General features: G+C 39.1%; 1 protein-coding gene across 2 annotated transcripts in view; it reads right to left on the bottom strand.

Moving 5' to 3' along the window:
- Window positions 1-12,325, bottom strand: part of LOC131885685 (protein bric-a-brac 1-like) — a 28,885-nt gene that overhangs the window by 10,432 nt on the left and 6,128 nt on the right. Inside the window, exons 1-3 of one of the 2 annotated variants that reach the window (XM_059233807.1) lie at window positions 8,728-8,910; window positions 7,684-8,637; window positions 1,238-1,379 (exon numbers count right to left, since the gene is read on the bottom strand). In XM_059233807.1, coding sequence (XP_059089790.1) covers window positions 1,238-1,379; window positions 7,684-8,637; window positions 8,728-8,895 — 1,264 coding nt within the window. In that variant the 5' untranslated portion in view covers window positions 8,896-8,910. Of the gene's footprint in view, window positions 1-1,237; window positions 1,380-7,683; window positions 8,638-8,727; window positions 8,911-12,325 lie in introns of those variants that run through there. The other variant, XM_059233808.1, reaches the window with a different exon arrangement.

Raw genomic sequence — 12,325 nt, forward strand, 5'->3', positions numbered from 1 at the left:
ATTTCCTATCGTGTTCCACACACATGGGATTTTGAATGCTAAAAATCTTAAAATGATGAAATAAAATTCAATATTCAAGCATTTTGACACAAGGAATTATTAGTAATAATTTATTACCAGCTCTTCTGGGAAATTAAATCCTGCGAGGGCAACATTCTCAGCAATCATAACACCCAAATAAGAATCAAGCAAGGAGTTTTCCATACATAATGTTTGCTTGAAAGCGCATCAAAACTTGTGCGATCATAAACTAAACATGAGCATGTGTTTTTAATGATTATTACTGAACGATTCGAAAAACTATGGTTTTGTAAAACTTACTTTTATCTTATCTCAAGAACTAATGACTTCTAGGGGCAGCAAAATAGTACTTATAACTTTAGAAACTAATTATTTTCTTTTAATTTTACCAATTCACGCCAATCTTGCATTATTTTCCAGCATTCCAGTACACTTCAAAAACCTAATGTTTGGAAGTGTTGCGAACAAAATGAAGGTTACAATTCCAGAGCTCTTTAATACGCTCTGAGCCTAGCACTTCACGATTTTTAATCTTCACGTAGGCAAGGCAGAGGGCGCTCTTCAACGTGTTTTAAGCTCTATTGCCATTTTTAATGGGATTGCTAGCGGGCATTTTGAAACCCGTTATCTTAAAACGTGACCCTGATTTTTTTTACGTCGAAACAGGGTTGCCTTTTTAACTCTAATCTAACTTCTTGCGTTGGTTTGGGATCAACTTGAGTCTTTACTTCTCAATTTTTCTGTCAATCTTCGTTTTGAAAACCTATTTATCCCATCACTTAGCCAAAACTGCCGTCTGAGATCTCACATAATGGATGTTCCTGAATTATCAGTATTTATCATTATTTCCATCAGCTACTGTTCTCGCTCTTTCCTCCTCAGCTACGGGTGGCTCTCCCTAAACCAAAGCAAGCGATTGGCTCCATCGCAAACATGCACCCTGAAGTCCCTGGGTTAATTTGGTACAGCAAATAAGAACTAGTGTGGATCTGAATGCTTTAATCCTGCCACATGCTATTCAAATCTGATCAATTCTGCAAAAAAGCGAACATTGTTGATCCTACGCTGGAAAAAGACAAAGCCTAATGGGGCTATTATATTTTTATTTTAGTTTGTGTTGAATTATTGATTTGAAATGAAATGGTACCGAATGCCATGACCCAACCCGTAAAGTTAGAGTTAGAGTGTGAAAGACAACCTGGACCAAGCAACATACCTGGAATTGGTGAGGATTCCCTCCTGACGTTTGATAAACTAGTTCCAGATGCGCCGGTTTTCTGTTGTTGTTGTTGTTGTTGTTGATGATGATGATGATTCATCCAAGAGTGTGTAATCTGTGAAGCTTCCAAAAGTTTAGCCTGAAAAAAAAAATCTTTCCGAATTGTTGCTTTGATCACCAAAAAAAATGTCAATTAATATTGCCTTTGGATGAAGAGTTGTAGAATATGGACGTATACATATGCTACCTTGTATGTGACTGTTCTAATTTTTCTAATTACATGCTCCGGATTTTTTATAATGTATTTCGACAACTGAGAAAAAGGGTTAATGGGGACCTCAACATACCCAAAGGTATTGCAGCGAGATTTTTGAAGACAATCTAACAAGGTAACCTAACGTGCAATACCTTAACTAATAATTGAACTATTTATTTATACTCTGTACAAATCTTTAGAATCTAATACTTTTGCTTCTGCTTTTGGAATGGCACGTTACCAAGGTAAAATCCGAAACGAAAAATGGGTTTCACTTAGCGAATCAATTCTTCACACTTTTACATCAATACAGAAAACACAATCTATTGGATCACTAACAAGCAAACTTGTTGAAAGCTGAATTGAATTATCAAAAGTGATTCTCTCAACTTTTTTGGAAGATGTCCTCCTCTTTCTCTCAAGGGTCAAAAAAATATTGTACTAACCATTTCTTTCCTCTTTTTCTGGCTTATAAAGCTTATATATTCATAAACTATTTTGATGACCATAAAAGAATTGTATTATGTCAATAGGTCATTGTCTCGAAGGGCTCATTAAACAAGATTCTAGATTACTTATTCCAAACATCAACAGTGTAGTCGAGCTGTCTAACGCAAGAATCTTCTCCTCAGGCCGTTGGTTCAAATCCCAGTGCCGGATGAAGTCTGCAAATATTAGTCTGAACTGAGGGAAATGGCCATGGCATGGGGTTAGCGCAGCATTCCACCAAGAAGAAGCGGGTCTAACGGATTTCTTGATATGGGTTTGTCTATAGCGCGGAATTGGTTCATCAGTCATCATGACCAATGTTTGTTGGTAGTTATGAGAAATAGTTTGTCATTCATTAGTCATTTGTATGCTCAAAACTATATCCAGAGACTCAACAGCTTGTTTTAAAGCTTAACCTCAATTTCAAGTTAATTGAAAGGGTTGATAAAGAGGGTTGTAATGTTTTGCGGACGAATTTCGTTTTCTTCGATATTGTATTCACTGTGAGGATATTCGTGGAATACTGAGCAATTGCAGTAAGCGACTTTAACATTGGTTAGTGTCTGTTTTGAGTCGGCCGGATTTACCAAGTTAGTTCAAATGACGGCTCTGAGTTGACTCGTTCGGGGAGGAACTCTTTTTACGTTCACGCCTCTGTGTGAGCAAATATGGGTGCGGGAAATGAGAAAAAGGAAAACGAGTTGAAGCTACACAAGGCAGCACATTGGGAGTTGGGCAAGTATCAAAAACGAAAATAACACGCTAGAAATTTATTGCCAGCAATAATACCAAATTATAAAAGTTTTATCACTACTGGCCCAATGAAAGCAGGAAGCCCACGGCTCCGCTGGAGTGATCTGCCTGCTGCTTTCCAGCCCCCACATCGACTTGTCCGCTTTTTTTTCTCTTTTCCCCCCTTCTTCTTCTGCTTCTCGTTCTCCCTCGGTTCTCCCAAAGCACTGCTAGTCTCTTTCATCCTCTCATTTCGTACTCGATCCTCCAGTGTGAGCTCTGACTGCTCTTTGGCGAAGACGCAGCCCGTCTCCTTGTCTCTTTCAAACTATTTGCTACTCAGTACGCTCTCACTATTATGGCACATTCTACTTCTAGGCGCAAAAGCTCGCTCCAAAGGCAAAAGAAAAGGATCTCGTTCAAATTATTTTGTTTCTCCATTTCATTACTTCGAACAACATGCATCCAAGGGAGGCGGGGAGGCAAGCACTCACAACAACAGCCAGAATGAGGGCATGTTATGCCTTCAAATATTTGAGAACACGAAGGAAATTCAACGGAGTACAACAATTGGCTGGGAAGCCCCATTCGGCCCAAAAGTTACTTAATCATCATATTTTCTTGCCAATGATCAAGAAAAATGGAAATTGGATCAAGCAACAAAGATGTTCATTGTTAGAGGCAAATCAAATCGGATTTAGCATCGCCAAATCAATCTAAAGAAATTGAAAAAAAAAATCGAACAGCACTATCTGAAATGGGATAAAAGCATTCAAATTGGAAAAGATTACGACGAATTTGCAAAGTGACGTATCTAGTGGATATTTAGACGTGGTTGAGAAGTTTCTTGCAAATCTTTCGTGAATCTGACCGAGTTTTAAGTTTTTCTATAAATAAGCAATGTACAGAAGACGTTGTTGTGCAGGTTGCCTCATATAGAAGAATGTTGTGCTTCTTCAAATAAACGAGTTTTCGTATCCACCACAAGGAGGCAGAAAGCAAAGTCAAATTTAGAAATAATCTGCTCAATTGTGGATGCGTTTTCTTAATATTTTGCCCAAAATGAGAACTTTGAGTCGTATAAAATGGCTCGGCTCTTGACTCCCCTAGAGCAAAAACACACGTCGAAAGACGACTCCTTGAATTGGACTACTCGTACGCATATACTATGTACTGTAATGAGCAAGCAAGAGTTTCATAAAATTTTAGCCACTTTCTGGATACAACCTGAGTAAAAAAGAAAGCTCCAACAAATGCGTACGACAATCAGTGGTCAAATATTCCATTGTCGGATCGGTTGGATTTTCAATTTTCAATTCTTACATTTATGAGCAAATGCTTTGTTGTAATCACGCATAATTTTCAGTTGGAACCTCGCCCTCCAGACTCGTTCCAATGTGTCCTTCTTTGCACTGAGTGAGGTCTGGCGTCTGCTGGCGTCTGCTGGCGTCTGCTGGCGTCCCACGCAATTGTGGTGCTCAACCCTCCTAACGGCCTACTTTAGGGTACGTTGGCCTAGGGGATTGAAAAAACAAGAAATATATGGAAGCATAATATTTTTCTTCATTCCGCGTCAAAATAGAGAAAAAGAATGATGTGTGGAGTACTTGCTCGCTCACCTGGGAGTTGGCAAGATACGAATTAATCGACAAAATAGTCAAAATAGAGAGCGAAATAGCGAGAGAGAGAGAGAGAGAGAGAGAGAGAGCGAGAGAGCGAGAGAAAGCACGTACCTTCCTTCCTCTCTCTCGGCGATTTCTTTCTCGAAACCACTCAAATGTACTGTTACTTACCATCGTAGCCAAGTAGCAGGAATGCCTAAAGCTCTAAATTTCAAAACTTTTTTCCAATTACTGATTGGTTTGATTGGAAATGTTTGGGCTTAATTTCCGGGAAATTTGGCCATTTGAGTCGTAAATTCCTTGCACCACAACCAAGATGGGATTTATTTATTACAGACGTGTGTCAATCACTTTTGAAAGGTAATGAACAATTGCTCTCTTTTCAAACTCAATTCAATACAATTACTTTTAAATGTTTATGCAATTACATTCCCTTTTCACCGTCGAGCCAATTTGAAAATAACTTCCTTTTCATGGCAACTCTGTGAGTGACCAACAGATATTATAAGATCGAGGTAGAAGGAGGTGGCTTGATCTTGGTCTACGTCACAGATTCATTAAAGATTTGCTCTGAATGAAAGACCAAAATGGAATCCCACCCTTTTATTGAAATTTCTCAATTACATCACCTCAAATATAATTTGTTAAAACTCCAATTGCTTTGATTTCAAGTCTAGTTGCCATTAGATGACAGCTCTGATCCTTACATCTACACAATGGTTAAAATGCCATTTAAAGCTTTGAGGTAAATACCCAAACGCATCTTGGCATTTTTCTAGTTCGCAAAATCAAATGAAACAACTTTAGTTTGATCATTTTATCAAATTTTTGCCCACATCAAAACTTACATGCCTATAAACATAAAAAAGTGAAATTTTCAAAAATGAATTAATAAAAAATTACTTGAAAATGATGATCGGATCTATTTCAACGTTCCTTAGTTATATCAGATTTAATATCCCAATTTTCATCGATTTTAGCTCCAAAGAATTGATACCTATTTTCAATGTCCGAAAAGTAAAAGATTGTTTTTTTTTCCTTACCTAATTTCAAAAAAAGCTCAAAATGTTGTATAAACTTACTCAAAACCCTTTAAACATACAACTTTTTGAAAAATTATCTCATAACCATTGAAAGCACACGGAGTTCAACGATCATTGCCAATTTCCCAAAAAACAATGAAGCCCCCAAAGACGTAGTTTTAAAAAGTTTCAACAAAGCCCAAATTCATACGATTGTCTGTTGTATGTTTTGTCTTCAGAATTTAAGTGAATGTGTAGCTAAAGGTACTTCTGATAATTATACAGCATATTTTAAAAATATGCTACTTTTATTGTGTTTTAAGTGACATGATATGGCATTTTGAGATATTTCATGATCATACAAGAAAAATAATATTAATGTTTCACTTGTGTGATGTTGACAATATGTATAAAGTTTTTGGGAATTTAAGTTAGGACATAACTGGGGCAATTTGGTGTTAAAAGTAATGAAAATTGGACCTTTAAATCCCAATATCTCAGAAGCGGTTGAATAGACCCGATCATAATTTTTAAGTAAATGCTAATCACATAGTGTACTTCCAATCATTATAAATGAGGAATTTTGAAAATTGCAGTTTTGAAATATTTTTAGGCATGTAAGTTTTTTTATGGGGGCAAAAATTTGCTAATGCAATAAAAAACAAAGTTGTTTCTTATCTGGAAACTTGATAGGACTTTTTGACCACCGGGTCTAGGCACTGCACATAAAATTAGTTGATGCCATTTTTGAATGAATTTACTGGTTTCTAAATCCTCTCTTTTTCCCCTTTAGAAACATCAATTTCATTCCCGAATGCCTGCCATTTCGCACAACATACTTCTGACGATAGTACGTAAACAGTCGCATCAAATGAAATGGAATGCTAAATAGACTACTACTACTACTACTACTACTACTACTACTACTACTACTACTACTACTACTACTACTACTACTACCAGCAGTAGTAGGAATAATAGTAGTAGTATAAGTAATATATGCAATGGGAGTAGAAGTAAGAGTAGTCGCTGTCGATGACCACCAAATGGAACTCAAGCTCAAACATTATGTTGGCATTAGGTGAACGAGTAATCCCAATTCTCGCATGAGATCTAAGAAACTAAAGCGCCTATTCAGACCATTAGTCAATTTGTTCGGGTATGTACCCTAGTACATACGTAAGCTAGATAGTCTTTTGACGAATTTTGAGTTTTACCCCATCGATCTGGCTGTTTTCTTCCTCTTCTCCATCCAATCATGTGTTTGTTGTGCTACATACGTACAAACTAGAGACGTAGTCGCGACTCGCTACCTACCAGTCACTGATGACACTGATGACAGAGAACGGACTACGGACCTCGTTTGCTAGATAGACGGACGAATCAAGGGAGAGAAGAGACCAAGGGAAAGGAAGAGAGGAAAAAAAGAAAGAAAGAGAGGCAAGATCCTGCGATTTTCTCTACAAATTTAAGCCAGTTAAAGTAAACACATTGAACGAAGTTTGAGTAAAGTTTGAGGAACATCATTGGAAGAGAAAAAGACTGAACGAGGAGACAAGGAGAAAGAGAAGGCAAGGGAGCGAGCGAGACGTTCCAAACCCAACTGCCAGCTAATTTCAGCATACATGCCAGCTTTCTTGTGTGAAACAAGAACAAGAGGGAAAGAAAGAGGGAAAGAAAGAAGGAAAGAGAGAGAGACAGATAGAAAAATATAGACCTAAGTACATATCCGAGGCAAGCTGGAGTATTGCACACCAAGGCTACGGAACGACCACTCAAGTATGTAGTACTTGACAACTAGTTGAATGCCGTAGTAGTACTGTACTGCAATGTACTGTACTGATACTGTAGTAGTTTGGGCAAATGCAACAAATGTGAGTGGGTGTGCCCTATTTTGCTCCTTGATCCTGACGATGAAACCGAACGGAGCCTCCCTATTTATAGCGTATATTTTGGTACTTCTCTTTCGTTGTTAGAGCAGAACTAGTTATCATGGCTAAGCGAGTTATTTCGAGGCCTTAGAAAACTGGGGCAGAAAAATAAGATCTATAGATACAAAAATAAGGGTCGAGCAAATACTTTTACCGTTGCGAACACTCCAATGGAATAGCCAAATGGAGGAGGGGAGGGATGAAGAGAGATAGAAAACTCCTTCATCCAATGGGTTTTGCAAGCCTCTTGCGTCGCACTCTACGTAAAGTACGTGCGTACGTACCTTGTGCTTACAGTAATCAACACTAGCTTGGCCCTCGAGGCCCATTTAGATTCAGCCACAAACGAGAACCTGATCCTGCCTGCATACAGTGGGCGATGAGTACTTACCCGCCGCTCCTCTTGTATGAGTTCCATAATTCCTGGCTTCACATCCGATAAATCGTCGGAGGGGATTTGATTCTTGGGTTTGCTTATCGAATGTGAGGATGAGCCCGCCGCCGAGTGTGCCCCTTGGGGCGTTGACTGACTAGACGACGGAGACCGAGCCGGGTGTGAGGTTCGGGTTTGAAAGGAAGAACTCATCGAGGGGGGACCCAAGGGCAATCCCATCTCCAAGGCTGAACAGTCTTCTCTAGTATGGTATGGCGAATGGGGATCCGTGGGCTCGGGTCGGGACAACGAGGGGGAGATGACGTTGGGTTCATCGAACGACGACGAGGAGGTTCGCTTTCGTTTGTGAGGTCGAAAATCGATCAAAGGGGGCGGGCCTTTGTTCGAGCATGGTTTTAATTCCACGTCCTTGTTGGGACTGGAGAGCTGGCCCTGGTTACTGGAGCGAAAATCAACGAGACCCCGAATGTTCAAGGCCTCAGAGGATTTTAAGACTGAAGGCAACTCGTCTTGACCTACATTGATTTCACCTCGGTACATGTACTCGACGATATATTTGAGATCAGCCCAAGGGATGTCCCGGAGAATCACAATGGGATGTTGGGAGGGGTTTCCCGACAAAAGGGATTGAAAATACGGACTGCAAGCAGACAGAACCACTTTGTGGCATTTGATCACTTGACCCTCCGAGGTCAGGGTCACATCCACAAAGGCCTCGGTTTGCAACAAATGATCAAACACGGAGGTCAGGTTGGTTTGGTAGTTGTTCCACTTGAGGCAATAATGCTGTTGAGGATCATCCTTGTCTTGGGACGAGGAGATCGGGTTGGCATCGTGCTCTGATCGAGGCGACATCGGATCTTCATTGATCTTCAATGGCCCAGGCGACCCTTCTTGGGGAGGCGGTGACCGTGGGCGGGGTGGGATTGGACTCGCACGAAACATGTTGTCCTGAAACGGAATGGGGACTTGATCTTAGAGCTATGTCGAATGTGGAACCAACCTGAGAACGAATTTATTGCAGCAATAAATTCATCTTACATTTTCCTTTAAGACATGGAAAAAGGGCTTCAAATTTATTAGCACAGAAGTATCTCGTTTCGGACGGACGCGTGCTTTTCGATGAGTTTTCGAGATTGAACTGAAAACAGACTCGCTCTTCAAATCCAACAATGTGTCATTCTCGTAGAGGCGGCAAATTGTCCACATTTAGAACGAAGCCCTTTTTATTTTGAAGCTAATGAGGAAACTTGCATATGTTTATTTCAACAAGCGAAAAGAGGGACTTATTTCCATTTCATAATGTTTTCGACACATTTTAATGAGTATATTAGACGAACATTCGTTAAAACATTTCAAGCTGTGATCTCGAAGAGGCCTCAAATGTGTGGATTCCTTTAATTTGCTTGAAAAAGGGATTGCAGAGCTCATAAGTAGTTTTCATTGTGACTCAATGATATGAGATCTTCTAAACACTGAAAAAATTCTATGAAACAACTCGTTCTTTCGTTCATTTATGATTAGTGTTTGTGGCCATGATCAAAGATTTTAGGGCCAACAATGCATGAGAATGATTTATGTATGTATCCGTCCATATCACTCAAACCCTGTATCATATTAAATCGGTCCAGACCTGTCCCAAAGCACCTCAAGCTTTAACTTTTCCTTGAGCCTGATTTGGTTGAAACATGAGATTCAATTGATTTCTGGCGGTAAAATTATCATTTTATTGTATATTCACTTATCTGAAATCGATACCAATTCATGCTTCGAGAAATTTGTCTGCAAATTGCTAGGCTTAAGTATTACAATTTCACGCCTCCATCATCAACGTCGCAGTATGATGAGTTTCCTGGCGAGCGAGTAGATTTAATCCGTGAGAGGCTTTCTCTGCGTCAATTTGTCGGTAGTGTGATTCATAAAATGTCACTTTGAATGAAAAAAGAGAAGCGTTCAAATTTACGTCGTCGTGAAGCTTTTGGGGAGTCCCTTATCATTAGACAAAGTGCAAGATTAAATATTTACTTGTCTTGCCAAGCTCTCAAATTCAGATCGAAATTAAATATGGAAAAGGAATACGAATGGAAATAGAGCAATTGATTTCCCTCTTTTCTCCGCCAATGCCACTTAGATATTGCGCATATATAGAGATGTTAAAGTGAAGCTAAGGCATGTGCATATTTAAACGGATTGCAAGGGCAGCATCATGGGATCGAAAATGAACCACTTTCTGCCTTGTACAAAAGAGGCTTTCAAGATGAGGCTCTAAAGGTGCTGCAGTCAAGCAAGTTGAACTCAATTGCGGACCTTTGATCGCGTTTACTTAGGTTTCAAAACTGCATTAGCATTGGTGTGGGACTTTGATACAGTTGGTGTAGTGATACAATTGAGTTCGTTGGATTGATTTTCAAGCCTCAAAAGAAGTGAGCAGGATGATATGAGTATGAATTTTTGTTATCATCGTCGTAACTTTATTTTAGACCAAGCCTCGCCGTACTAATGCAAAAAGTTGAGGCAATCAAATGAGGATAAAGCATAGTTATTTTTTGAATAGACTTTCTGTCCATGGAAGTAGAAAAATAATGAGACTTGGAGAAAATTGATATATTAAAGAGCCTCTTGCCAAGTTTGCATTTGCTTAACTTGGGGTTTGAAGAGACGAGTGAGGGCTTAGTCGAGTTTCTCCGCAATGAGAGAGCATGAAAAAAACAAGGCTAAGGTATATTTCTAAAACAAATTGAAATCTGAATTTGAATAGACTTCACGCAAAGGGAGTATAGGCTATTGAAAACGCACATTTATATCATAAGGACAAGTTTTTAGGGTAATTTATTACCCAATAGTGATTGAACCCCAAATTTGGTGCGTGGAGATCTACTTTTGGTTCAATTGTGACTGGAAAATTACTTTTACGCCTCCCATCTCCACAGAGCTACGAAATAATGCTCCCGTTTCCAAAGCGGCGTTTGGTTGCCTTACCATTGATGAGTCAATTTTATTACTTTTTAAAATTCAGAAGTAAGAAAAGTTTCCACTCGGAAACGTTGATGTGAAAAGTGAATTGTCCTTACGAATAGTTGCTCAAACACTCGGGGAAACGGAATCGGAAAATGCCATTGGCCAGGGCTTGCTTTTCGAAGAACACACATTAATTCTGCAAGGTGCAAAAAGCAATGCTCGGTTGTTTCTGCTTTGTTGCACTTGGTCTTGGTCAATTTGTTGTTTGACTTTTTCACTCCAAGACTTTGAACAGTCTTTTCTCCACCCATAGCTTTTCAAGTTTGTCCATAGCTTGGCAGTGCAACGAATTTCTTTAATAATAGTAATAAATGAAATGAAATCAAATCATTTTTCTTTTTCTGATATTTTCAAAATTCTATGTCATATCTTGTCATTATGGGACAACAACTATGAACTTTCAGCTACTCACGTTCTAGTCATGCACGTTATATTTGCCATCATGATTATGATGATGATCGCAGTGTATTTAATGTTTGCAAGAGAAAAAATATGAATATTTAATCTTGGTCTTGGTGTCTCTCTCTCTTGATCGGTGCGTTTGTGTGTGTGTGTGCGTGCGTGCGTGCGTGTATGGGTGAGTGTGCATGTGTGTTTATATCTGTCTGTCCATCCGTTTGTCTGCCAGTAGTTGTCTTTCTCTTCCTTTGCTCTCTGCGCTGAGAGATGCGTGTGGAGCTAATAACTTATGCATCAAAGTTCTCCCCTCAATTCAGAATAATAAATTTCCGAGCTTTCTCTTCATCTTATTCCCCTTTTGCATAATTAAACACATCCTACGAGACTTTGCGAGCGGCTGACTGTTTGGCTTTGCCAACCAGGCCAAAAAGAGAGCCATAGTTCTTGTATCTTGTGAATTTACCCATGCCTCTATACAATAAATGTAGATCTGAGCAGGGTCATTTCGTTCTTCTTCGAGTAATTGTCATGAAATGAATAACAATACTAACCACGCAACAATCTCAACCACCACCTCATCTCGTTGAAACCATTTTTGATGAATGGGCACTGAATTTGTTTTTACATGCATGAATCTCGTACGCAAACTAGTTAAGTTATGCCATCAAGAGCACGTTTTCGAAAATTGGAAATTAAAGAGCAGAATATAATTTTTTTTGAGGTAAGGCAGGCAGGAAAGGCAAAGAGGCAGAATTTGGTTGGAATTGATCGATTTTTTGAATCACTCGGTTGTGAAGCCCTGACTTCCTCAAAGCTCGTCAACTAATGTTCATGTAGTGATTCAAAATTAAAACGGTTGAAGATAGAGTTCCTATTCCCTTCCTAAACATTTTGAAAGACCCACTATGATGCCGATCTAGAGAACACAAGCTAGATGAAGCTTTGACCATCTTGGTAGTGGCAAGTGATCCCAAATGATTTTTAACTTGGATCATTTGTTTCATGAATTGGAAAGAGTAGGGACTTTAGCCTTAGCTGAGACAAGGTGGAATCACTCCATTGTAAGCATCAAATACGGTATGACAGGTGTTTCATTTTATTGTGATGGTATTCCAGACAAGCTTTTAGTTGATATTCGAAATTTGTTGGTACCATTTCATTTGCAGTCATCTCGATAAAAAAACAAAACAAATCTAATTAGCATCAAAATTTTGATGTCTTT

This window comes from Tigriopus californicus, chromosome 8 (assembly GCF_007210705.1).
Source record: "Tigriopus californicus strain San Diego chromosome 8, Tcal_SD_v2.1, whole genome shotgun sequence".
Taxonomy (NCBI): Eukaryota; Metazoa; Arthropoda; class Copepoda; order Harpacticoida; family Harpacticidae; genus Tigriopus; species Tigriopus californicus.